This window comes from Numenius arquata, chromosome 27 (genome assembly GCF_964106895.1).
Source record: "Numenius arquata chromosome 27, bNumArq3.hap1.1, whole genome shotgun sequence".
Lineage (NCBI taxonomy): Eukaryota > Metazoa > Chordata > Aves > Charadriiformes > Scolopacidae > Numenius > Numenius arquata.
This window is the reverse complement of record NC_133602.1, coordinates 1,492,925-1,518,674: the sequence shown is the minus strand read 5'-3', so window position 1 is coordinate 1,518,674 and position 25,750 is coordinate 1,492,925. Positions and strand designations below refer to the sequence as shown.

Here is a 25,750-nt window from a genome sequence, read left to right as displayed (position 1 = left end):
ATCTGAACCTCCCCTGGTGCACCCTGAGGCCATTTCCTCTCGTCCCATCGCCTGTTCCTTGGGAGAAGAGACCAACCCCCCCTGGCTACACCCTCCTTTCAGGGAGTTGTAGAGAGCGAGAAGGTCTCCCCTCAGCCTCCTTTTCTCCAGGCTGAACGCCCCCAGCTCCCTCAGCTGCTCCTCACAAGTTCTCCAGACCCTTCTCCTTTGTCTCCAGACCCCTCACCAGCTCCGTTGCCCTTCTCTGGACCCGCTCCAGCCCCTCTATGTCTTTTTTGTGGTACATTCCTCATCATCCGTCTCCAGACCGAGCTTATTGCTGTCACTGCGTATTGGACCCTCTATTAATACATCTTATGTTTAAGTGGGATTTTCTGTCCTTTCTGTTGTAGCGTGCTGACGGGACACAACCACTACGTGATGTGTGCCCAGTTTCACCCCTCCGAGGACCTGGTGGTATCGGCCAGTTTGGACCAGACGGTGCGCGTTTGGGATATTTCTGGTGAGTTGCCCGGTCGGAGGGAGTGCCCAGCGACAAAACCCACTTCAAAACCACAATCGCTGAAAGCCAAGCGAGGCCAGAAAGAGCTGTTAGGGTCCGAGAGCAGGAAGAGAAGCCTCTTGTCTGCAGAAACCTCAGCAAAAAACTAAAAATTCTCTATCAACAGGGACCTATTCCCCTGTTTCTGTGAAGCTGTAGGATGGAAGGGACCTTGGGATGTCATCTAGTCCACCCTTTTGCTTGAAGCGAGTCTTCTACGAGGTGAGCTGTAGCTTGTGCAGCCAAAAAAAGTCTGTAAAGACAGAGATTTTGTAGCCCTAATCTCCCAGTCTGATTTTAGAGCCAATATAGATATTTTTTGTAGTGAGAAGGGACACGGTTCTGTCAACTGAGCAGCTTTGCAGATGTACCAGAGGATTTTAGGAATTTCTAGATCACCTTTATCCCCTTGAAAAACTCTTGGAGGCAGCAATAAGTCATTTGTTCTGAGAGAAAGATAAAATGGCCTCAGGTTTGCAAAAAGGGTGGGGTTTAGGGTTTTTTAGGGGGTTTTTTTTGCTATCTTAGCTGTGGGTGGTGACGGGAAGATAAGATAATATTATTAGGGATTCTTTCAACTTTTTCAGAGAGAAAATATAGAATGAAGCATGGCCTAAAGTTCAAAGCAGGAGTTGCAAATGAAAACTCCAGAGTCCTTTGTTGATATTGCGGCTATGTCTTAGTTCCACCTTGGCCATGGGGTGATTTCATGGAATTAAATATGGTCCCTTAAATGAAAAGCTAGAAATGAGGACAATATTAGGTGGAGGTAAAGACCGGTGGGAGGCAGGGACAGTCCTGGCTGTCGGATGAACACGAGCCAGCAGTGTGCCCAGGTGGCCAAGAAGGCCAACAGCATCCTGGCCTGTATCAGGAACAGCGTGGGGAGTAGGACTTGGGAGGTGACCGTCCCCCTGGACTGGGCACTGGTGAAGCCCCACCTCAAAGGCTGGGGCCAGTTTTGGGCCTCTTACCACAAAAAAGACATAGAGGGGTTGGAGCGGGTCCAGAGAAGGGCAACGGAGGTGATGAGGGGTCTGGAGACAAAGGAGAAGGGTCTGGAGAACTTGTGAGGAGCAGCTGAGGGAGCTGGGGGTGTTCAGCCTGGAGAAAAGGTTTAGGCTGAGGGGAGACCTTCTCGCTCTCTACAACTCCCTGAAAGGAGGGTGTAGCCAGGGGGGGTCGGTCTCTTCTCCCAAGGAACAGGCGATGGGACGAGAGGAAACGGCCTCAGGGTGCACCAGGGGAGGTTCAGATTGGATATTGGGAACAATTTCTACACCAAAAGGGTTATTAAGCCTTGGAATGGGCTGCCCAGGGAAGGGGTTGAGGCACCATCCCTGGAGGGATTTAAAAGCCGGGTTGACATAGTGCTTAGAGACAGGGTTTAGTGCTGGTTTTGATCAGAGTTAGGTTGGTGGTTGGACTAGATGATCTTGAAGGTCCCTTCCAACTCAGACAATTCTGTGATTCTATGGTGGGGCTACAAACTCTTCTAGAGATGGACTTTATCTGACCCGCGGCTCTGGCCGTTGCAGTTTTGGTTGGGCACGTTGTGTTATTTGTGCTACGCGCTCAGCCGTGACCAGCTGTGTCACCAGCAGGGGCTGGGGACAGGACATCCCGGTTATTTAAAACCTGTCCCCCTTTCTCTCCTGCCAGCGCGGGGAGGTTAACAGCTATTCTGCCTGTGAGCTTTGCCGATTCTCCCACAAACGCTCTCTCTCAGCAGAGTTCCAGCTGCCAAATTGGTTTGGAGATGGTACAGACTGGGTTTTTTTTTTTTTTTTTTCTCCTCAGCCGATACGTGATGAAGGGTTTTAGAGACACGCTGAATTATTGACTCAGCTGTCGCTCCCGGCAGGCACGACGCTGCGAGAATACCAGTGTGTGGGGAAAAAAGAAAAACCTAGTGAGAGATGAGAAATGCATTCAAAATATAATTCCGCTCCCCAATTTTTCCCCCAAATGACTTATGGCCGTAGCAGGATTCTGTCCCGGCTGTCACAGTCTCCCGGGGAGGGTTATTTCCCTGTTTTGCCTGATGTCTGGTGTGCAAATAATCCTGGTCAGAGAGAGCATCAGTTGGTGTTGAGCTTTAACTCTGTTTTGTTTCCGAGTGCCGCTGTTAACTCGTGGCTTCTGGGGACAGCAGTGGGGATTGTTTTCAGCAGCAGATTTGGGGGATTTTGAGCCCTGGTTCTTTGCTGCTCTAAGTTAAATGAGTTTATACGTTAAAAGATTCCAAAATCTTCCTCCCAAAACTGTTGGATGATCCTTCGTGCGATTTTCTGCGTTTCAGGGTCTCTTTTGGGGTGTTTAATCTGAGCTGGTGCTTTTGGAGGAAGCGGAAAGGAATCCTGAACATTTCTCACCCTCTTCCCCTCTTTCGAGTTCCCATTTTTCCACCTGAAGATGGGTGTAAACAGCTCAGGAGGGCACTCGTCGTTAAATTAGAAATAGTGTCTTGATAATATAAGTTTTTCCTTCCTCCACCCCTATTTCTCCCTCCTCTTTGTTCCGCAAGGCCTAAGGAAGAAGAACCTGTCCCCTGGAGCTGTGGAATCCGATGTCCGGGGAATAACGGGGGTGGATTTATTTGGGACAACAGACGCGGTTGTGAAGCACGTTCTGGAGGTACAGTGTCCGTCTGTGTGTGCGGTGCAGCCTTTTTGGGTGTATTTAATGGGATCTCTGTAACACAGAGGCTCCTCTAAAAGCCCCTAAATAACAGAGGAAAGAAGAGTTGAGACACCCGACTCAGCTCTGCAGAGTTATATCCTCTTGTAGATCATGGCGTTACTTTTCCTGACTTTAAAATGTGAAATCTGGGGATGTTCGTGCTGTAACCAGAGAGAGAACAGCTTTCTCTGTGCAGCCAAAAGCTCGGTTAAACAGCAGCTGTTATTCCCTGGTGTTACTGGTGTAACAGAGTAGATTATGGGAGAGAGAGCCCTTCTGCAGCGGCTTGTTAAAGCTGGGACGTGGCGCCGAGCTTTGTTTTACTGGTGCAGAATGGTATCTGCAATGCTTATTATTGCAGGCATCCATTATCCTACTGTCTGTCAGTATAAAAATCACAGAATTGCAGAATGCTATGGGGTTGGAAGGGACCTCTGGAGATCATCTAGTCCCACCCCCTGCCAGAGCAGGTCCACCCAGAGCAGGTCCCGCAGGAACGTGTCCAGGTGGGGTTTGAATGTCTCCAGAGAAGGAGACTCCACCACCTCTCTGGGCAGCCTCTTCCAGGGCTCTGCCACCCTCACAGGAAAGAAGTTCCTCCTCATGTTTAGGTGGAACTTCCCATGTTTCAGTTTGTGCCCGTTCCCTCTTGTCCTGTCACTGGGCACCGCTGGAAAAAGCCTGGCCCCATCCTCCTGACACCCACCCTTGAAGTATTTCCAGGCGTTGATCAGATCCCCCCTGAGTCTTCTCTTCTCCAGACTCAAAAGCCCCAAGTCCCTCAGCCTTTCCTCCTAAGGGAGATGCTCCAGGCCCCTCATCATCTTTGTAGCCCTTTGCTGTGCCCTGTCCAGCAGTTCCCTGTCCTTCTGGAACTGGGGAGCCCAGAACTGGTCCCAGTGCTGCAGATGGTTCCTCCCCAGGGCAGAGCAGAGGGGTAGGATGACCTCCCTCCACCTGCTGGCCACGCTCTTCCTGATGCTGTGTGAAATGGTGAAGGTGGTGAAAGCTGTGTCTTGGCGAGCCTGTCTGCAGTCGCTGGTGCTTTGTCCCTCCTCTGCTCCTTCCGTTCAGGCCCCGAATTGCTTTGAGTGACTTGTCTTTGTGCCTGTGCAGGGCCACGACCGGGGAGTGAACTGGGCCGCCTTCCACCCCACGATGCCTCTCATCGTGTCGGGAGCTGACGATCGGCAAGTGAAGATCTGGCGGATGAACGGTGAGAGGATTCTCCGGGGAGGGGAACCCCACGGGGAGAAGGGGGTTGAGAGTTAAAATTGATGTTTGAACACCTGCAGACAGAACCTGGAGGCATTTTACACTTTGCAAAGACATCTGTCTGACAGAGCAGTAAATAATCCCAGAATCGTAGGGTTGTAGAAGTTGGAAGGGACCTTCAGAGATCATCTAGTCCAACCCCAGCCAGCACTGGTTTTTTCAGTGTGAGGAGAGTTCAATTCTCTACCAAATGCCTCCGGTTTCTCTTGATTTGCACCCGCTGCTGAGCAGGAGCTGGGAGGAGGAGAAAAACATGACGCTGAAGTTTTTTGAGTATGGAAGAAGAAAGGGAGGTGATTTGAGAGCCCTCCATCGGGAATGGTTGTGCTTTTGTCAGCTCAGTCCAGCTAAACTCCATACGATTAGCAGCTTTTTAGTAATGGGGCTTATCTGTTTCTCTCAGGTGAGCTGTGCTAGTGGTTGGAGAGAGATAATTAATTAAACTGCAGAAAACAGTATAATAACTAGTGGCTGATGCAGTTTGCTCTGTGATAAAAGTTCTTGCTGTGCTGCTGCTGTGGCAGAGCTTAACCTGTTTCAGCATCATTTCCCTCATTCTTTCCCACCTCCGGTTAGAATCGAAGGCCTGGGAGGTTGACACTTGCCGAGGGCACTACAACAACGTCTCCTGCGCCGTCTTTCACCCGCGGCAGGAGCTCATCCTCAGCAACTCAGAAGACAAGAGTATCCGTGTCTGGGACATGTCTAAACGGTTAGTGCTCCTTAGGCATCATCCGACTCCATCCTATGATGAAATTTTTCACACGTGGGAAACACCTGCCATTATTTTTGGAGAAACCGAACACCAGCAGCTCTTAAACCGTTGGTGTTTGATAATTCATGAGTGAGAAGTCGTGTTTGTCCCTTTTTCTGTCCCTTTGAGACAAGAGCGAGGCTTGTAATTGCCTGGAAGCAAGTGGAAGAGGCCTGACTTGTCTGTAACGCTGCTGCTGGAAAGGTGTTAAATGAGGATATAGTATTTGAGAGAAGGCTTTGAATACAGCATTTTGAACTCTGGGTGCTGAATGCTAGAGTTGTCTGTGTGGCAAAGCTTAGAATCTTCGTTGGGAAATTAAGTTTACACCGCGGTTTCTGTTTTGTTTATATTACTTATTCCTTCCTTTTCACCTTTAGCACGGGTGTCCAGACCTTCCGGCGGGACCACGATCGCTTCTGGGTACTGGCTGCTCATCCCAACCTCAACCTCTTTGCTGCAGGTAAGAAAAGGTCCTACTTGGTGTCTGAGAGGTTGGTGTGAAGAGAAAATGTATAAATATATTCCATATGGGAAGTCAGCAACACTGGAAGGACATGGAGCTGTTGGAGCGGGGCCAGAGGAGGCCCCGGAGATGCTGGGAGGGCTGGAGCCCCTCTGCTGGGAGGGGGGGCTGAGAGAGTTGGGGGGGTTCAGCCTGGAGAAGAGAAGGCTCCGGGGAGACCTTGGAGCCCCTTCCAGTCCCTCAAGGGGCTCCAGGAAAGCTGGGGGGGGGGGGACACTCTTGATGAGGGAGGGGAGCGATGGGACGAGAGGGAAGGGTTTTAAGCTGAAAAAGGAGAGATTTAGGTTAGATATTGGGCAGAAGTTCTTTGCTGTGAGGGTGGTGAGAGCCTGGCCCAGGTTGCCCAGAGAAGCTGTGGCTGCCCCATCCCTGGAGGGGTTCAAGGCCAGGTTGGAGGAGGCTTGGAGCAACCTGGTCTGGTGGGAGGTGTCCCTGCCCAGGGCAGGGGGGTGGAACTGGGTGATCTTCAAGGTCCCTTCCTACCGAAACCATTCCATGATTCTATGATCCATATAGGATTTGCTTTTCTTTGACACACTTTGCAGAGCACACTGACTTGCAGAGGCTTTTACTAAATGTATCGTAGGGAAAAGATCCTTATTTAGTGGAACATGATGTCATTGTGTGGGCTCCAGTTCAAAGCTAGAAGATCGTCTGCATTAACTGGGTAAATTCTCTGCGGCTGAGAAGGGCTGGGACAGATCCTGGAGAACCCACCCTGGAGTTTTAACAATTAAAGAAAGGGGTGTCAGCGAGGCAAAGTGTTTCTAGAAGAATAAATCTTAGATTTATTAGGAAATGTGAAGGCGATGGGAAAGAATCAATTCAGTCAGGAGTAGCAGAGGGAGCTGACGGTCGTCATTGTGATCTTTGTTGGTTTGAAGGGCTCGTTAGTGTCGTCTTCGTAATGAGGAAAAAAACCCTGCGGGATTTAATTCACACGTTTGATTTCTCGCCTGCCTTTTCCTCAGGCCATGACGGCGGCATGATCGTGTTCAAACTGGAGCGCGAGCGGCCGGCGTACGCTGTGCACGGCAACATGCTCTATTATGTGAAGGACCGTTTCCTCCGGCAGCTCGATTTCAACAGCTCGAAAGACGTGGCTGTCATGCAGCTGCGGAGGTAGGAGACGGTGCTCGTCCCGCTCCGTTCCCAGGATCCTGAATCCCTTACTTGTTTCTCGCTTACAGATAGATCCTGGTGTTGTATTCACATTGTTAGGTCCCGTTCGGATTGCTGGTCCGGAAGGGGTTTGTAGCGATTCTGAGGGTGCAATTAAGACCTCTGTTTCAACAGACTCTTCCATCAGATGAATTTACAAAGGCTACAAGAAGTTTTTTAGGTCAATTTTTATCCGTGCATGGATACAATTTGTTTTAAAATCATTTTGAGTCTCAAACCGAAACGCTGGCTCTTTCATTTGTAAAACGTTCATGTTCTTACACTGTTTCCAAGTGGTTTTGATGCAGGATATTCATCAAAACTGAGCTTTTCTGCTACTCGGTGTATTTCAGAAAATGAAGGGTGTTTATCAGAAGGTGATTTTGGTAGAAATAACCTTGGTCCCCTCTGACTTTCTCTTTTCTTCAGCGGTTCCAAGTTCCCCGTGTTCAACATGTCCTACAACCCGGCCGAGAACGCCGTTCTCCTCTGCACGGTAAGTCAGTTCTGTCACAGAACGTGCTGAAGGACTTTCCACGAAGCTGTGAATGTCGGTTCTGCGAAATCCTGTCTTAAACTGGGTTTTTCCCTCCTCTCCACAGAGAGCCAGCAACTTGGAGAACAGCACTTATGACCTCTACACCATCCCCAAGGATGCAGACTCCCAGAATCCGGATGGTAGGCATTTTTAATTTCACAGAATGATATGGGGTTGGAAGGGACCTCTGGAGATCATCTAGTCCAACCCCCTGCCAGAGCAGGTCCACCCAGAGCAGGTCCCACAGGGACATGTCCAGGTGGGGTTTGAATGTCTCCAGTGACGGAGACTCCACCACCTCTCTGGGCAGCCTCTTCCAGGGCTCTGCCACCCTCAAAGCAAAGAAGTTCCTGCTCATGTTTAGGTGGAACTTCCCATGTTCCAGTTTGTGCCCGTTCCCTCTTGTCCTGTCACTGGGCACCATTGGAAAAAGCCTGGCCCCATCCTCCTGACACCCACCCTTGAAGTATTTCTCGGTGTTGATCAGATCCCCCCTCAGCCTTCTCTTCTCCAGACTCAAAAGCCCCAAGTCCCTCAGCCTTTCCTCATCAGAGAGATGCTCCAGGCCCCTCATCATCTTTGTAGCCCTTTGCTGTGCCCTGTCCAGCAGTTCCCTGTCCTTCTGGAACTGGGGAGCCCAGAACTGGTCCCAGTGCTGCAGATGGTTCCTCCCCAGGGCAGGGCAGAGCAGAGGGGTAGGATGACCTCCCTCCACCTGCTGGCCACGCTCTTCCTGATGCCCCCCAGGATGCCATTGACCTTCTTGGCCACCGGGGCCCATTGCTGGCTCGTGGGCATCCTGTTGTCCACCAGGACTCCTGGGTCTTTTTCCTCAGAGCTGCTCCCCAGCAGGTCACCCCCAAGCTGTCCTGGTACGGGGGGTTATTCCTCCCCAGGTGCAGCACCCTGCACTTGCCCTTGTTGAATTTCATCAGGTTCCTCTCTGCCCAACTCTCCAGCCTGTCCAGGTCTCGCTGGATGGCGGCACAGCCTTCTGGGTTGTCACCCCCCCAAGTTGTGTGTCACCAGCAAACTTGCTGAGGGCACATTCCATCCCTTCATCCGGGTCGTTGAGGAATAGATGATTTCCCGTTACCTTGAGAGGGTTTATTGCTGTGGAGCTGTGCCCTCCTCCGCTCTCCAGCTCTCTCTGTGTGCGTGTTATATATTTAAAAGAAAAAAAAAAAGAAGCTTCATTTCTCTGAGCCTCCCTCGTTGGCCTCTTTCTCTGTGGTTCCCAGTGCCCCCGCAGCACACACCATTTGGCAGCTTTCCCCCTCACTATATCACACCGCGCTGACTTGAAAAATTCATGTTCGGCCCAAACTTTTACTGCTCCAAATATATATTTTATAATTGTGTTATTAGGAACTTTGCGCTTTTCCCTTTCGACGCAGCAGGCGGCCTTCCTGGCTTGTCACCAGAGATGGATTTTTCACCGGATTTGTTTTGTTCGGAGAGATTTTTATCCTCTGAAAAGTGGCTGTAAAAGTGACGGTGCCAGGGTGCCAGTAGCCATTCTTCCTCTCGGCAAATTCCAGACCAGTTTTGTGCAATTTACAAAGTCAAAACATGATTTAGGGGGAAAAAAAAAACAAAACAAAAAACAACCCACCAACCTCATTCTTTCTCCTGACTGTGAATTCCATTTGGGATCTGAAACTCCAGCTGGTTCCTCCTGCCTCCGTCGTAAAGATGTTGAAACGAGGGGGAGTGATGGACGAGTTCGACTGGAATCCAACTCACTTCTTCGTAGATTTATCAATTTTTGTGGGTCTAACGAAGGGAAAATTTCGTTGCTGAGCGCAGTCAGCGGGTGTGTTTGGAGAGAAAAAGAGAAAGGGAGCTTTTTAGTAACTTCTGAAATACATTCAGTAAGATTTAATCGAATATTTAGTTTCACTCAGGTGTTAAAAGCTGACTTTTCTGGGGACGCTCGGCTTGTCACCCTTTAAAAGAGGAAAGGGCTTATTCTTTTAGAGGAAGAAACAGTAAGACCTTACGAAAACTGTGCATTTTAATGCATTTTCAAGAATAGCATAAAATTCTACCGGTCGATACATATCTTCTCCAAGAAACTACTGTATATTCAACCTTCTGGTGATCTCCAGGACTATCGTGTGGGCATTTAACATGAGCTTTGGAGTCTTCATCGTTGTCTTATTCGCAGGAGGAATTATTTACCTGACCTACAAGGGAAGCTGAGCTTTCTTACCATTTTTTAAGTCTTGCTGGGAATATATTTCAGTGATTTTCTGCCTGATCTACAGTCAGCGTTAGAGACTTAAAGCCAGTTAAAATGCTGGCTTGTGGAGATTGAGGAAAAGAGGTGAAGCCGCCGGCAGAAAATCCCAAGCGGAGCTGGGAATTGAATTCAGACGAGTCTTTCTTGGGTTGGGCAGTAAATGAGGGCTGAGGGGCGAGGAAGGCAGGTTTAAATCATCGTTTTTTAGGACAAATGGCGCTGTGAAATAGCACTTAGTGGGTGAGTCTCCGAAACCAGTTGTGTAGAGCAGCAGGACTGGTGAGAAAAGGGGCCGAGAACTAAAGAAAATGTTATTTTACCATCTCGCTTCGCTTCTGCCTTCCCTTTTGCTGCCACAAAAAGCCTTCCCCGCATCAGCAGCGCATCCCGTGGTTCTCTCTGTGCTGTCTGACGTGCCCAGGGCTGTGTTTGGATTAGCATTTGGAAACTGGGAGCCCAGCTGCGCGCTGGGGAGAGCTAAGCCTTTCTCCTCCAGCTCGTTATATCCATTTGGGGGGGGGGGGGGGGGGGGGAAGGGGGGGAAGACAAGGGGGAGAGGAGGGCTCTTCCATGGAAGCCGGGACCCTCGCTGCTCCCTTCGTTTGGCTAACGAGGCTCCGCTCATTAGCTTGACAGACGGCGCTGTCGCCCGGGATGGCACCAAGCGGTGGCCTTGGCTGTAAAACCGGCCGCTTGTCTCGTCCCTTGGCTGGCGAAAAGGGCTGGCGGTGGCCACGCCGAGACCCGAAAGGACATCGGGGTGGTGGTGGGGGGGGTAGATGAGTCTTGTGAATGGCCTCAGGTTAAACATGAAATTAGGAGGAAGCGGCTACAGCGGCCAAAACGGGATCGAACAAGAGCCTGCCAGAGGTTTTATTCCCCGTCTGTGTTTTATTTCTCTCCCCCAGCGCCCGAGGGGAAACGTTCCTCCGGGCTCACAGCCGTGTGGGTGGCGCGGAACCGCTTCGCCGTCCTGGACCGCATGCATTCGGTAAGGGGAGGGGATGGGCTTAATAGGGTCAGCTTTTTAACGAGGTGCCTTGTCATTTGGAAGTGGGTAAATTGGGTTTTTCAGAATTATGGGAGATCCGAGGAGACTGGCAAAGCGTTGTCGGTAAAGAACGGGCTGCAGACCCACATGAAAAAACACAATAATACAGCGCAAATGTAATGAGCTGAAATGTTAATTAACTCCTTTGACAGTAAATCTGAGCTAAGTTGCTGGAAACCTGCTGCAGCGGGTGAGTTCAGCGATTAAAGCTGACCAGAACAGGACCGGGGAGCGCCCCCCCAGGTCACTTCCATAGCGTGAAAGTAGTGGGGGAATGGGGAAAATACAGGCTAGATTTTTATTAAAGCTGTTTGTTCTCACTTGGGGAGTGCAGTAGGAGAAAAAAAGGGGAAAGACACTCACAGAAAGTTTTCCCTGCTTGAATTAACTTGATGTGATGGGGAAGAAAAATCTTGTTCTCTGCCCCATGCAGGATATTGAATTTTTTCTTTTTTTTTTCCCTTTGTTTGAATTTCTTAAAAATTCATTTTAGCTCAATAAATTGAAGTTTATTTCATGCCTGTTTCTTACTCCTCCCTGCCTTCCCCTTCCCCTGCCCCTTCTCCACTTGCCGTTCTCCCCTCTCAACTTCATCATTTCCTTTTTTTTTATCTACGCTGTGTTCTCTCATTTTATTCACGTGCTCGTTGTAGAGGGGGCTGGCAGATCGCATCAGCCAATTAGTACTGACAGCACTGGGGCTGAAAAGAGAGGATACGCTGTGTCTGACCCCTGGGAAACTCCTGGGTGGATTTTTCCAGCAGGATAAAGTCTGATAAAGCTTCCAGAAAAGCTGCAGCTCTTATTTTGGCCGCTGAGGTTCAGCCGTACAAAAATTCTGAGTTCAAATAACGCTGAATTTCTTTGTGGAATCTACTTAAGTTTTTGTTTCCTCTCCCCGAATGGCAGATCCTGATCAAAAACCTGAAGAATGAGATCACGAAGAAGGTGCAGGTGCCCAACTGCGATGAGATTTTCTACGCTGGCACTGGGAACCTGCTACTGAGGGACACGGACTCCATCACCCTCTTTGATGTGCAGCAGAAGCGGTAAGACCCCCTCTGCCGGGAGAAGTCTTAATATTGTCGTCCTGCCGGCGTGTGGCCTCTGGGGACAAGTAGCAGCTATTAATGCCCTCCAGAATCCAGCCTCAGCTGCGTTGGGCCCATCCAAACCACGGCTGACAACTGTTACGGAGAGCAGAGTGTATAAACACAGCCAAGGTGCAATTTCTGCCGCGGGCATCGTGCCAGCGGTGGCAGGGAGAGGTGCCATCCCCTTGTAAATCCTCTGCCTGCGGAACTGGGCGCTGGAAAAGCGGAGAGAAATCAAAAAAAAAAAAAACCAAACTCAAGCTAAACTCGCCTGGTGTCTCCTCCCTTAGGTTTTATAGCTGCTCCGAATTCTCTGGTGGTAGCGTGTTAGTGCTGGTGGACGCGTTGTTGGCCACAAAGGAATGGTCAAGGGGATGGCTTTTGGCCGTCTTTGTAGGCTTGAGAAAGTTCTGGATTATCTGCAGATGGATGTGTTGTGTGTTCATTTCTTACATCCCAGAACTTGCCTCATTTCTTTATTTATACACCTTTTTCTTCCTAATATTGTTGGGAAAGTTACAAGTAAATTCAACAATGTCAACGCTGCTTGGAAATACCTTATTTCCTTCGTTCCTTTAAACCCATCCCTAAAACCCCCTCAGAAATCCAGGTTTTGAAGTCAGCAGACTGCAAAAAGGGCCTTCAGAGCCACCTGGAAGTGGGGTTCGGGGTGTTGGGTGCTGGTGGTTGTCATCCAGCTTGATCCCAGAGCTGCTGTGGAAGGGGATTGTTCAACTCTCTGATGTTGGTCCTGTCCTTTCCCAGAACTCTGGCCTCGGTGAAGATCTCCAAGGTGAAATATGTCATCTGGTCGGCTGACATGTCCCACGTGGCTCTGCTGGCGAAGCACGGTGAGCGGGAGTTGGGGACACGACAGTGTTTCACGTGGATCCTGCTGCACACCAGGCTCTCCCTGGGCTGGGAGCAAAGTCCCAGCTGGAGAGTCCATCCAGTGCCGTGGCTGGTGGGGAAGCTGCAGCTGAGGATGTTCATAGTGTGGGGCTTTGTATCTTCAGGAAAGGCTTTCTACAAGCTTGGAAAACAGAGGGCTTTTTGTACCCCTCAAAAAGGATCCAGCTAATCCCTAAAAACAAATGCAGATGGTGACAATTTTTTGTGTTTTCCATCATCTCCTTAATGGCTGGGATGGTGGAAGGGAGAAGCCATGGTTCAGAGGCAGATGTTTAACAGCAGAGGGTTCCCTGCCCTCACTTCTCTTCCCTTTCCTCTCCAGCCATCATGATCTGCAACAGAAAGCTGGAGTCGCTCTGTAATATCCATGAAAACATCCGTGTCAAGAGCGGCGCCTGGGATGAAAGCGGCGTTTTCATCTACACCACCAGCAATCACATCAAATACGCCGTCACCACGGGGTGAGGCTGGGCGTCGTGCAAGCCTTGTGTGGGCTACCGTGGGGCTTTTTTGGGCTAGTGCTTGTGAAACGGTGCTTTTATTAGAGCATGGACGTACCCAAAGCCAGCCAGAGCTAAATCCTCATGTTTGGTTGCTTATCCTGAGCGCTGGTGTTACGCTACTGGGCTGGGAGGCTGCACTGCTCATCTGCCTGGGGCTTGTTTTTCTAATCCAGGTTAAAACCTCATCCAGGTTTACCTAAAAGGACTCCAGGAAAGCTGAGGGGGGACTCTTGATGAGGGAGGGGCGTGATGGGATGAGGGGGAAGGGTTTTAAGCTGCAAGAGGGGAGATTGAGCTGAGCTGTGGGGCAGAAGCTCTTTGCTGTGAGGGTGGTGAGAGCCTGGCCCAGGTTGCCCAGAGAAGCTGTGGCTGCCCCATCCCTGGAGGGGTTGAAGGCCAGGTTGGAGGGAGCTTGGAGGAGCCTGGTCTGGTGGGAGGTGTCCCTGCCCAGGGCAGGGGGGAGAAGGGGATGTTCTTTAAGGGTCCCTTCCAACCCAAACCATTCCATGATTCTATGAAAACAATGTAGAGAGTTGATTGTTTTTTGAGGTAGGGAATGTGGTCAGACAGATGTGTTGACACGTGTGTCACGAGTGCGCTGTGTGTGGCCGTAGGGATCATGGGATCATCCGCACCCTGGACCTGCCTATCTACGTTACCCGCGTGAAGGGGAACAACGTGTACTGCCTGGATAGAGAGTGTCGCCCCAGAGTCCTCACTATCGATCCCACGGAATTCAAATTCAAGCTGGCATTGATCAACCGGAAGTATGATGAGGTGAGGAGACACGAGAAACCTCATGCTCTTCCTTGACCTGAGGATAAAGAGAAGAGGGTGCTGGAGAGGGTACAGCAGAGGGCTACAAAGATGATGAGGGGCCTGGAGCATCTCCCTTAGGAGGAAAGGCTGAGGGACTTGGGGCTTTTTAGTTTGGAGAAGAGAAGACTCAGGGGGGATCTGATCAACGCCTAGAAATATTTCAAGGGTGGGTGTCAGGAGGATGGGGCCAGGCTTTTTCCAGTGTTGCCCAGTGACAGGACAAGAGGGAACGGGCACAAACTGGAACATGGGAAGTTCCATCTCAACATGAGGAGGAACTTCCTCACTTTGAGGGTGGCAGAGCCCTGGAAGAGGCTGCCCAGAGAGGTGGTGGAGTCTCCATCTCTGGAGACATTCAAAACCCCGCCTGGACACGTTCCTGTGGGACCTGCTCTGGGTGGACCTGCTCTGGCAGAGGGTTGGACTAGATGATCTCCAGAGGTCCTTTCCAGGCTCATACCATTCTGTGATTCTGTCCCTCGCGAGGGGTGTTGAGGGTTTCAGTGCCTTTTCTTTGCAGGTGCTGCACATGGTGAGGAACGCCAAGCTCGTGGGCCAGTCCATCATTGCCTACCTGCAGAAAAAGGGCTACCCGGAGGTGGCCCTGCACTTTGTCAAGGATGAGAAGACCCGTTTCAGCCTGGCGCTGGAGTGTGGCAACATCGAGGTGAGGAGGCGGGTGGTGCGGGGAGAAAGGCACGTCCTTCTGGGCATCTCTCACAACCTTAACTTTTGCTGCAAGGAAGAGGATTATTGGGAAGAAGAATAATTAGTTGAGAGTGATGGAGTTGAGGATGATCCTTTTAATCCCTTGCTTTCCATCATGGACATTGTCAACAGAAGCCTGCAGAGAAAACTCCTTTCTGCAAAGCCTTTGTAACCATCTCAATTCTCTTGTCAGATCGCTCTGGAAGCAGCCAAAGCTCTGGATGACAAGAACTGCTGGGAGAAACTGGGAGAAGTGGCTTTGCTGCAGGGCAATCACCAGATTGTGGAGATGTGCTACCAGCGCACCAAGAACTTCGACAGGCTCTCCTTCCTCTACCTCATCACCGGCAATCTGGAGAAGCTTCGGAAGATGATGAAGATTGGTGAGCGCTGGGGTGGGGGCAAAACAAAACGAGATAAGAGGATCTGAGTGTTGTCCCCAGAGGGAACGAGCGGCGTCACAGCAGAGGCCAAGAACAGCAGAACAATTGGGACTTCTTTTTCTTTTGATTTAGCTGAGATCCGTAAGGATATGAGTGGCCACTACCAGAACGCCTTGTATCTAGGAGACGTGGCAGAGAGGGTGAGGATCCTGAAGAACTGTGGGCAAAGTGAGTAACGTCAGAGTAAAATATGCCTCTGTGGGCTCGGGAGAAGCTGGGGAGGTTGTTGGGATGAACAATGATATCTGGGGGCAGATCGGTGTCATCCCTTACTTGAGAAACTCAAGGTGAGCAGAAATTAATCCAAGAGCTGGGATATCATCCAGGAGACCAATGAACCAAACATATTCAAATGGTCAATCGTTGCCTGCACATTCTAATCCTAAATCCAGTGACACCCCTAAAGGTGTGATTCTTCCCCTTGTGGGGCTGTACGTGCTGGTTTGAGAAGTTTTCTTTCTCCAGGCAATGAAAAACAAGCGCTCGTATTAATTATATCTCATTTCAGAGTCTCTGGCCTATCTCACGGCTGCCACCCATGGTCTGGATGAGGAAGCTGAAAGTCTGAAGGAAACCTTTGATCCTGAAAAGGAAACGGTTAGCAAATGGCCTAATGCTTCATTACAAGAGCTCTAGGGTTTGGGGAAGACGTGACGGTGGGATCTGGTGTCAGTGTGACTGGTGAGGCAGCTCCGTACTGGGAGGGAGGAACCATCTCCATTCTGGTCACAGTTATTAGTGTTGAGACTCTGTGATGCTTGAAGGTGGGTAGGTCAAAGGATGGGATTTTGGAAGATGATCAGAGGAAGATGCTGAGAGGGCTGGAGCCCCTCTGCTGTGAGGGGGGGCTGAGAGAGTTGGGGGGGTTCAGCCTGGAGAAGAGAAGGCTCCGGGGAGACCTTGGAGCCCCTTCCAGTCCCTCAAGGGGCTCCAGGAAAGCTGGGGGGGGGACTCTGGAACAGGGAGGGGAGCCATAGGATGAGGGGGAAGGGTTTTAAGCTGAAAAAGGAGAGATTTAGGTTAGATATTGGGAAGAAGCTCTTTGCTGTGAGGGTGGTGAGAGCCTGGCCCAGGTTGCCCAGAGAAGCTGTGGTTGCCCCATCCCTGGAGGGGTTGAAGGCCAGGTTGGATGGGGCTTGGAGCAACCTGGTCTGGTGGGAGGTGTCCCTGCCCAGGGCAGGGGGTTAAAGGGGACTGAATGCTCTTGAAGGTCCCTTCCAACCCAAACCATTCTATGATTTTCCTTATGTGGCCTTTAACTGTTTTCTGCTCCTCTTGGCACAGATCCCAGACATTGACCACAACGCCAAGCTGCTGCAGCCTCCTGCTCCTGTCATGCCTCTGGACACCAACTGGCCACTGCTGACCGTCTCCAAGGGGTTCTTCGAAGGAACAATTGCTGGCAAAGGTATCGCTTTGTACCTGGAATGTCCCATTAAGCTGAACGTTTGTCTCCGTGGTTCCTGAACCCGTTAACCTTGGGTTTTTTGTGTGTTACCACCAGGGGTTGGAATCCAGCTTGGCATTTACATCATTTTTGGCAAATCTTTTCAATCTTTAGTTTTTTAGCACAAAATGGGACTTGACAATTGGAAGGGAGGGTGCTGGGGTAACGTAATTCTTCCCTTAACACCTGACCCACTCAGAAATGAGTAATTGAAGGACCCTCCTCTTTTTGTAGGCAAAGGGGGTGCCTTGGCTGCTGATATTGATATCGACGCTGTTGGCACCGAGGGCTGGGGAGAAGACGCGGAGCTGCAGCTGGATGAAGGTGGGTGAATCCCAGAGTTTTTCTTGTAGAATCATAGAATTGTCTAGGTTGGAAGGGACCTTGAAGTGGAAATATGTGTCTGTGTAAGAGCTCTGACCATTCTGCCCTTGCCCCCTCCACGCAGATGGCTTTGTGGATGCTGGAGAAGGCTTTGGAGAGGAAGGTCTGGGTAAAGGACAGGAAGAAGGAGGTGGATGGGAAGTTGAAGAAGATTTGGATCTTCCCCCTGAACTGGTAGGAGGCTTACGGGAGGCTTCTTAAGCAGCCCAGTTGTAGTTATTTGGGGAAGGTGATGACAGGTTGTGGTAGTGGAGGTGGGCAGATGTGTTCTGGGCTTCTTTGGAGACTTGGTCACCACAGCTGTGGCCAGCTCTCATTTCATCTGGCTGCTGGAACCTTCCACACTAATCACATCTCTGTGTGTTCCCCCAGGACGTTCCTGCTGGTCCAGCAGGAGCAGCAGAGGATGGATTCTTTGTGCCGCCCACCAAGGGTACCAGCCCAGCCCAGGTAATGGCACAAATCTCTGATTGTCCTTCTCAGACACTTTTTACTTCGGTGCTTCATTTTTTGGGGTTCGGTCCTTCTCATTAACTCTCCTCTGTGTGCGCAGCATAGGGACGTTAGGGGGAGTTAGGGGGTGGTAAGGGGAGGTAAGACAAACGTGGGCATCTACGCAATTCCTCTTGCATATCTTTCCTTTCCATTTTTATAGGTGTGGTGTAACAATTCTCAGCTTCCCGTTGACCATGTTCTGGCTGGCTCCTTTGAGACAGCGATGAGGGTAAGTGTCCCCTGGAGTTTCTAGAGAAAATCCCGAGCCCTTCTTCCCCTGTATTTCCATCTCTAATCCAGTCTTAAGCTTTAATTTGTGTCTTTTTGTGACTCATTCTGTGCATTGTTTTCTCTGGGTGTAAAACAAGAGGTGCTGTGAGCCTGGGCGACGTCTGTGCAGCTTTTGTGCAGCCCCAGCCAACTTTTACTCACCAAATCAATGTGTCTCTTCCAGCTCCTTCACGACCAGGTCGGAGTAACAAACTTTGGACCCTACAAGCAGCTTTTCCTGCAGACCTACGCCCGCGGCCGTACGACCTACCAAGCCCTGCCGTGTCTCCCCAGCATGTATGGATACCCACATCGCAACTGGTAAGCAGTTGGGTTAGTTCCTTTTCTGGGCTCTTGTGCCGTTTGAGAAGCTCGACATGAGCTGGCAACGTGCTCTGGCAGCTCAGCAAGCCCCCTGCCCCCTGGGCTGCATCCCCAGCAGCGTGGCCAGCAGGGCGAGGGGATGGGGTTCTGCCTCTCTGCTCCGCTCTGGGAAGACCCCCCCCCAATGCTGCCTCCAGCTCTGGGGCCACCAACATCAGAAGGACACGGAGCTGTTGGAGCGGGGCCAGAGGAGGCCCCAGAGATGCTGGGAGGGCTGGAGCCCCTCTGCTGGGAGGGGGGGCTGAGAGAGTTGGGGGGGTTCAGCCTGGAGAAGAGAAGGCTCCGGGGAGACCTTGGAGCCCCTTCCAGTCCCTCAAGGGGCTCCAGGAAAGCTGGAAGGGGGGGGGACTCTTGATGAGGGAGGGGAGCGATGGGACGAGGGGGAAGGGTTTTAAGCTGAAAGAGGGGAGATTGAGCTGAGCTGTGGGGCAGAAGTTCTTTGCTGTGAGGGTGGTTGCCCAGAGAAGCTGTGGCTGCCCCCTCCCTGGAGGGGTTCAAGGCCAGGTTGGAGGGGGCTTGGAGCAACCTGCTCTGGTGGGAGGTGTCCCTGCCCAGAGCAGAGTAGGGAATGGATGGTCTTTAAGGTCCCTTCCAACCGGAACCATTCTATGATTATCTCTCAGGCTCCTGGAGAGATGTAGCTAGAAACATCTCCCTCTGTTGTGACGGGAGGAACCTTCTCTGGGTATCAATAGGCAACATTCTGGCTTTAGTGAGATTTTTTTTTTTACTGCCTCCTGTTAGATATAAAATGTTAATTAACTGCTTTCCTTGGGTTTTTTTAGAGACTAAACCCAGGGTTCTGCAGTTGGGATGCTGTGTTTTCCAGCACTCATGCTCTGCCTCTGACAAATCATAAAATCATAGAATGGTTTGGGTTGGAAGGGACCTTAAAGATCATCGAGTTCCCGCCTGCCTGCCCCGGGCAGGGACACCTCCCACCAGACCAGGTTGCTCCAAGCCCTGTCCAACCTGGCCTTGAAAAAGGCTGGTCTGAGGCATCTAGAGAACCACAGGGCTGTTTATTACGGTGGTGCCTGGAAGCCACTGGAACAAAATGAGCCGGACTTCCCAACCTGCGCTAACGCAGAGAGACCTGGGCAATGTGGGGGGGTGGAATTACGGAAGCACAGATGTCTTTTACACTCAGCTAATGGCCAAGAAAAGCAGCGTGGCCCTGGGTCAAAACATTTCTGACCTGTTACAGCCGAGCTGACCACATGTGTGTCCTTCTGGCCTCTGCAGTGATCCTGTTTGTACCCTCCAACTTCAATTTTGTGCCCCCCCTGCCCCCTCCAGGAAAGAAGCTGGCTTGAAAAACGCCCTCCCTGCCGTTGGCCTGAAGCTCAACGACCTGATCCAGCGCCTGCAGCTCTGCTACCAGCTCACCACGGCCGGCAAATTCGAGGAGGCTGTGGAGAAGTTCCGCTCCATCTTGCTCAGCGTGCCCTTGCTGGTGGTGGACAACAAGCAGGAGATCGCTGAGGTGAGAGGGGGACTCTTCTGTCCCCTCATCCGCGTGTCTGTGGGGCAGGAAGCCGAAAGCTCGACTCTCTCTTCCCTCTCTAAAGGCCCAGCAGCTGATAGCCATTTGCCGGGAGTATATTGTGGGGCTCTCCATGGAGATTGAGCGGAAGAAGCTGCCCAAAGAGACCCTGGAGCAGCAGAAGCGGATCTGCGAGGTACAGGAACTGTGAATTTCTTCACTTTGAGGGAGATGAGGGGGAAATAGGGTTCAAAAAGGCACTGGGAATCCTGAATTCTGCCACTTCCTCCTTTAAAGAATTACTTGGGAGGGGTTTCTTGCAGCATTTTAAGGACGTCCAGTTATTTGTGTGGTTGGTAGTGATAGTATCCCTACTTTTCGTCCTTGTCCCTGCAGATGGCTGCCTATTTCACCCACTCCAACCTCCAGCCCGTCCACATGATCTTGGTGCTTCGTACTGCTCTCAACCTCTTCTTCAAACTCAAAAACTTCAAGACGGCCGCTACTTTTGCCCGTCGGCTGCTGGAACTGGGTCCAAAACCCGAGGTGGCCCAGCAGGTACGTCCGTGAGGGGCACGGGCAGAAATATCTGCCGGGGCAGACCCTCTTTGGACTCCCTCCGCGTTGTCTCTCTGGTCAATTTGGTGGCTTTTTGCAGACCCGCAAGATCTTGTCAGCGTGTGAGAAGAACCCCACAGACACCTACCAGCTCAACTACGACATGCACAACCCCTTTGACATCTGTGCTGCCTCCTACCGCCCCATTTATCGGGGCAAACCCGTGGAGAAGTGTCCACTCAGCGGCGCCTGCTACTGCCCTGAGTTCCACGGGCAGATCTGCCGCGTCACCACGGTAAGGGCGTCTTGAATTCTGCCACCCCCTCCTAACTGTGTGACACGGTGACACTCCTGAGGGATGCGATGGCATCCAGAGAGGGCTGGAGAGGTGGCCCTATGTGACCCTCATGGGGTTCAACCAGGCCAAGTGCAGGGTCCTGCCCCTGGGTGGGGGCAGCCCCCGGTCCCAACCCAGGCTGGGGATGAAGGGATGGGGAGCAGCCCCAGGGAGAAGGGATTTGGGGGCCTGGGGCGGGGAGAAAGCTGGCCATGGGCTGGCAATGTGTGCTGGCAGCCCAGCAAGCCCCTGCCCCCTGGGCTGCATCCCCAGCAGTGTGGCCAGCAGGGCGAGGGGGGGGATTTTGCCCCTCTGTTCCGCTCTGGGGAGACCCCCCCTCCCCCCCCCCCCCGGAAAAGTGCTGCCTCCAGTTCTGGGGCCTCAGCAGAGGAGAGACATGGAGCTGTTGGAGCGGGGCCAGAGGAGATGCTGGAAGGGCTGGAGCCCCTCTGCTGTGAGGGGGGGCTGAGAGAGTTGGGGGGGTTCAGCCTGGAGAAGAGAAGGCTCTGGGGAGACCTTGGAGCCCCTTCCAGTCCCTCAAGGGGCTCCAGGAACGCTGGGGGGGGGGACTCTTGATGAGGGAGGGGAGCGATGGGACGAGGGGGAAGGGTTTTAAGCTGCAAGAGGGGAGATTGAGCTGAGCTGTGGGGCAGAAGTTCTTTGCTGTGAGGGTGGTGAGAGCCTGGCCCAGGTTGCCCAGAGAAGCTGTGGCTGCCCCATCCCTGGAGGGGTTCAAGGCCAGGTTGGAGGGGGCTTGGAGCAACCTGGGCTGGTGGGAGGTGTCCCTGCCCAGGGCAGGGAGGGAACTGGATTGTCTTTAATGTCCCTTCCACCCCAAACCATTCTATGATTCTGTGTTTCCCTTGAGAATCCCTTCCAGCAACTTCCCTCGTGTTCCCCCTGAACTCCCTTGGCCTGGATTTTGGGGTCGGAGTTGGATGTCAGAGGCCCTGGCGTGTGAGATGGCGCAGTCTGGGAGTTGTGAAATGCTGAGTAGTTCAAAAGTTTAAATTTCAGGATTGGCAGCGGGTGTTCTCCACATCCGTCCAAGGCTCTGCCTGCTGCGTATGGGACTGGGCTCTTCCTTTTTAGCATTAACCGTCTCCCTTTCACTCCTCAGGTGACGGAGATCGGCAAAGATGTCATCGGGCTGCGGATCAGCCCCCTCCAGTTCCGCTAAGGCCTGTCCGGCCCTGGGGTGGTGTGAGAGCGGAGGGAAACGGTCCCGTTTCCCATCCCAGCCTAAAAACTCTCACCTCCCACCATTCCAGCTTTTAGTCCAGTCTCTTCCCCGTAGCCTGTGCCGTGTTTTACCTGCTCTTCCCCACCCAGGAATCCCATAGGGAGACTCTTCGCTGCTTCCAGGTAGTAGCAAATTGCGCTTCTATTCCCAGATCCGGCCGCTGTGAAGTTTTTACACCCTTCTCCGGAGGGAAATCTTTTCCAGAGGGTGAAGGGTGGCTCTTGCCGAGCCCTGGTCCCACACAGTGCGCTCTGGAGAAGCTCCTTGAGAGGCAGAAACTGCTTCTTGGGTCTTTCAGCTCCTGGAAGAAGAGCTCAAAGTCCCTGCTGCAGCGGGGACAGCCCAGCCTGGCTGTCACAGGAGCGTGGCACTGTCTGGAACCGGGGCCACCGCCCAGCCCTGCTCGGGGCCAGCAGAGCGGCTCCGCGGGCAAGTGCTGGTGTTGATTTTTTTTTTTTGGTTTGGTGTCCTGGCAACATTTCTGCAAATAATCAGCTTCTCGCATGAATAAAGTTAATCGACCGTCTTGATCTTCCTGTTTTTGTAGCTCAGTTGGTCTTAAGTGAGATAGAAGAGAGATTGAATTTCCTCTTTTCACCTTCCCTCCCTCGCTCCCTCCCTCCCCCGCCTGGGAGGGGTTTGAAGTTTCCAGAAAATCGAGTCTTTAGTCCTGAAATAATTTATCAGGCCAGCAGGGGCTGCTTCTCCTAATTAGTAGTGTTTAATTGCTGTTGGTAGTGCTCAAATTATCCTTATTGGTCATGCTCCCGTCTCTGCATTTACCTCGTGGAGTTGTAACTTGAGTATTTCTGGTGGCACTCAATGGGCTGGAGCATCTCCAAAGCCAGGGAGATGGGAATTTCTAGATTTCAAGGATGAGAACACGCGTGTTCTCGCCTCAGTGGAGCAGCAGAGGGTAGGACCTGGAGATCCTTCTCTGGAGACATTCCAAACCCGCCTGGACACGTTCCTGTGCAACCTGCTCTGGGTGGACCTGCTTTGGCAGGGGGGTTGGACTAGATGATCTCCAGAGGTCCTTTCCAACCCCATGTGATTCTGTGATCCTGCTCCCTTCCTGCCTGGACGGCGTTTCCTGGGGCTTTCTTCTCCCTCCTGATGCTGAAATAAAGCCAGGGCTCATGCTAGGATTTGAAACCTTTTATTTTATACATAAAAATGAGGACTGGGGATGGTGCTGCTTCCAGCTTTGATCCATCTTCTTGGAGGGACGTTCACAGTGGTGGGGAGACACAGCGGCCGGGTCTAGGGCATAGGGGGCTTAACCACCAGGGTGTCGTGACAGGCCACGGCGATGCCCCCGATGAGGTTGAGGAACTCGGGGAAGTCCAGCTGCCCATCGCTGTTCAAATCCAGTTTCTTCATCATCCTGTCCAGCACCGCGGGGTCCTTCTGGTTCTGCAAAAGACCAAAGGGATGGGAATCGAGCTCCAGAGGGATGGATGGAGCACCTCCCCTATGGAGACAGGCTGAGAGAGCTGGGGTTGTTCAGCCTGGAGAAGAGAAGGCTCCGGGGAGACCTCATAGCAGCCTTCCAATATCTGAAGGGAGCCTCCAGGAGAGCCGGAGAGGGACTCTTGGTCAGGAGATGGAGTGACAGGACAAGGGGTAACGGTTTTAAATGGGAAGAGGGGAGATTTAGATGAGATATTAGGAGGAAATTCTTTCCTGTGAGGGTGGTGAGACGCTGGAACAGGTTGCCCAGGGAAGTTGTGGCTGCCCCATCCCTGGAAGTGTTCAAGACCAGGCTGGATGGGGCTTGGAGCAACCTGCTCTAGTGGAGGTGTCCCTGCCCAGGGCAGGGGGGTTGGAACTCGATGATCTCTAAGGTCCCTTCCAACTCTAACCATTCTATGAATCGATGGCTGCTTGGAGGCTGAGGGGGGCTCAGGGAGGGGCACCCCTGTCCCTGGGATGGTCCTTTGTCACCAGGGTGAGGGGGAGGCAGAATTTGGACACCCAACTCTTGTTGGGCCACGCTCTGGCTTCTACTGGGAGCGAGCTCCTCCCATTGCCCACCCCACGGCGGTTGTGGGGTCGGGGGCTCTAATTAATCCCTGTCCGGGGTGAGTGTGTGTGTGTGAAGTGTGTCCCATGGGAGGTTCTTCTGGCCCGGGTTTTGCTCACCTTTGTGAAAGCTGCCAGCTCGGTGTTCATGAAGGCCAGGAATTCCCTCTTGGAGAGGGTGTGGTTGTCCCCTTCCCGTCCCGCGTAACGCTGGAAAACGGCCAGCAGGGACTCGATGCAGCGCTCGGTCTCCGTGGGCTGCGGGGGAGCAAGGAGAACGGGTTGAGGAGAACATCCTGGAGAGCTCGGGGCTCGCGGGAGGAGGAACCTCCACTATTTCTGGAGGAAATTTGGGCTGGGGGGGGGACATGGTGGTGGTGGTGGGTGGGGGGGCCTCCTGCAATCGCTCTCCTCCTCGACTCTCCTCTGCCCAACCCGTCCGGCTGCATTTTTCTTCGGTCTTAATTTCTCCGCTTCCTTGGCAGGGCCTTGTGGTGCAGGAGGGAGCCAGAGGAGTGGCGGATGGAAAATCCCCCTGGGGCGATGGCGGCTCCCAGTTAGAGGAGCGTTCTTGGACTGGGAAGTGCTTGCGCTGCAATCGCAGGGATGTGTGTCCCCCCCCCGCCCCTTTCCCCCCCCAAACCCTGCCCTGTCTGGATGGTGGAGAAACTCTTGAGTCACGCCAGAAAAATGCGAGCAGCGTTTGGCTTCCCGAACTCCGAACTGCAGCCTCCGGGCAGAGACGGAGCTGGGATGGACTGGGGGAGATGGGGGGGGGGGGGGGGGGGATGTGGGGCTTTCCCCCCCCCCCCCAGCTCTGATCTTTGGGGAGAGCTGGAAGGAACCCATCCTTCCCTGCCCCACCTCAGCATCCTGGGGCCTTGCTGCCACATCCTGCCCTGCCCCGGGCTCAATTCAGCCTTTTTTGGTTAATGTGAGAGGAAGTGAGTTGCTTCCGTGCTCAGCCACGGCCCCTCGGCTCCTGTGTCCCCCCCACCCCGGTGCTGGGAGGGAGTTGGGGGGGGACGGGACGGCAGAGCTGCAGCCCCGAGTCCAGCGATGGCCATCGGAAGCATCAAGTGGGGGGGGAAAAAAGAGGGGAGGGGATGGGGGGGGGGGGGGGAACAACACAACTGCCACCCCCCGGCTCCCCTTCACCTCCAGGGACCCTCTGCCCCCCCTTTTCTTGCCCCCAGGCCCGCTCCCCAGCAGAGATTTAGCTCAGCCCTTGGCCCCGGCTGATTTTTCCAGAGCCAAAGTCTGTCTCCCCTTCGGTTCCGGGGGCCATTTGTGGGAAAAGCTCCTCTGCCATCGCCCTCCTCCTCCTCCTCCTCCTCCTCCCCCCCCGGAGCCTCCTCTCCCTCCCCAGCCCGGGGGGTTCCGGCTCACTCACCATGGCTGGGGGGCTCGGAGGGGGCTCGCTCCTCGGTGCGATGCGACGGAGCCGGAGCCGGGGCGGTAAATGAGCCTCACACCGTGGCCACCGCCCTTCCCGGCGTGGCCAGCGCCCAGCCCTGACTCAGCCCCTTGGGTCGCCTTGGGCAACCGCGGCTCTAACGGCAGATCGGGACGTGCCCGCGGTCCCCGGCGCAGGCTCAGGAATGTGCCGGGCCCCTCCTTTGGATTCTCTGTCCCTTTCCCTCCCGAGCTTTATTCTTCACGGTTATTTACATTCCCGTTTTCTTTTTTTACGCTCCCATTTTTCTGTTTACGCTCCCATTATCTATTCACGCTCCTTTTTTCTATTTCAACTCCTATTTTCTCCTTCTTATCTGTTTTCTCCCCTCGATCCTTTGGAACTCATCCCTTTATGGCCCCCTTCATTCCATCCCCAGGCTCAGGGCGAAGTTCCGACTCCCCCCCCCCCCC

The 25,750-nt window shown here is 52.7% G+C and overlaps 2 protein-coding genes across 3 annotated transcripts in view; one reads left to right on the top strand and one right to left on the bottom strand.

The window, feature by feature from the left end:
• The window catches only part of COPA (COPI coat complex subunit alpha), a 24,865-nt gene extending 2,480 nt beyond the window's left edge, over positions 1 to 22,385 (top strand). Inside the window, exons 6-33 of one of the 2 annotated variants that reach the window (XM_074164659.1) lie at positions 393 to 502; positions 3,069 to 3,178; positions 4,340 to 4,439; positions 5,075 to 5,210; positions 5,633 to 5,715; positions 6,750 to 6,900; positions 7,369 to 7,435; positions 7,542 to 7,617; positions 10,631 to 10,713; positions 11,683 to 11,822; positions 12,633 to 12,718; positions 13,102 to 13,240; positions 13,897 to 14,059; positions 14,622 to 14,768; positions 15,003 to 15,192; positions 15,325 to 15,420; positions 15,761 to 15,849; positions 16,537 to 16,660; positions 16,934 to 17,023; positions 17,148 to 17,257; positions 17,456 to 17,533; positions 17,739 to 17,807; positions 18,033 to 18,169; positions 19,532 to 19,718; positions 19,804 to 19,914; positions 20,115 to 20,276; positions 20,377 to 20,571; positions 21,734 to 22,385. In XM_074164659.1, coding sequence (XP_074020760.1) covers positions 393 to 502; positions 3,069 to 3,178; positions 4,340 to 4,439; positions 5,075 to 5,210; positions 5,633 to 5,715; positions 6,750 to 6,900; positions 7,369 to 7,435; positions 7,542 to 7,617; positions 10,631 to 10,713; positions 11,683 to 11,822; positions 12,633 to 12,718; positions 13,102 to 13,240; positions 13,897 to 14,059; positions 14,622 to 14,768; positions 15,003 to 15,192; positions 15,325 to 15,420; positions 15,761 to 15,849; positions 16,537 to 16,660; positions 16,934 to 17,023; positions 17,148 to 17,257; positions 17,456 to 17,533; positions 17,739 to 17,807; positions 18,033 to 18,169; positions 19,532 to 19,718; positions 19,804 to 19,914; positions 20,115 to 20,276; positions 20,377 to 20,571; positions 21,734 to 21,793 — 3,289 coding nt within the window. In that variant the 3' untranslated portion in view covers positions 21,794 to 22,385. Of the gene's footprint in view, positions 1 to 392; positions 503 to 3,068; positions 3,179 to 4,339; positions 4,440 to 5,074; positions 5,211 to 5,632; positions 5,716 to 6,749; positions 6,901 to 7,368; positions 7,436 to 7,541; positions 7,618 to 10,630; positions 10,714 to 11,682; positions 11,823 to 12,632; positions 12,729 to 13,063; positions 13,241 to 13,896; positions 14,060 to 14,621; positions 14,769 to 15,002; positions 15,193 to 15,324; positions 15,421 to 15,760; positions 15,850 to 16,536; positions 16,661 to 16,933; positions 17,024 to 17,147; positions 17,258 to 17,455; positions 17,534 to 17,738; positions 17,808 to 18,032; positions 18,170 to 19,531; positions 19,719 to 19,803; positions 19,915 to 20,114; positions 20,277 to 20,376; positions 20,572 to 21,733 lie in introns of both variants that reach the window. The other variant, XM_074164657.1, reaches the window with a different exon arrangement.
• S100A11 (S100 calcium binding protein A11) lies at positions 22,315 to 25,750 on the bottom strand. Its single transcript, XM_074164660.1, has 3 exons — positions 25,275 to 25,750; positions 24,002 to 24,139; positions 22,315 to 23,272 (listed from the first exon to the last, which is right to left on the bottom strand). The coding sequence occupies exons 1-3, from the start codon at positions 25,275 to 25,277 to the stop codon at positions 23,120 to 23,122; spliced, it is 294 nt and encodes a 97-aa protein (XP_074020761.1). The 5' UTR covers positions 25,278 to 25,750; the 3' UTR covers positions 22,315 to 23,119.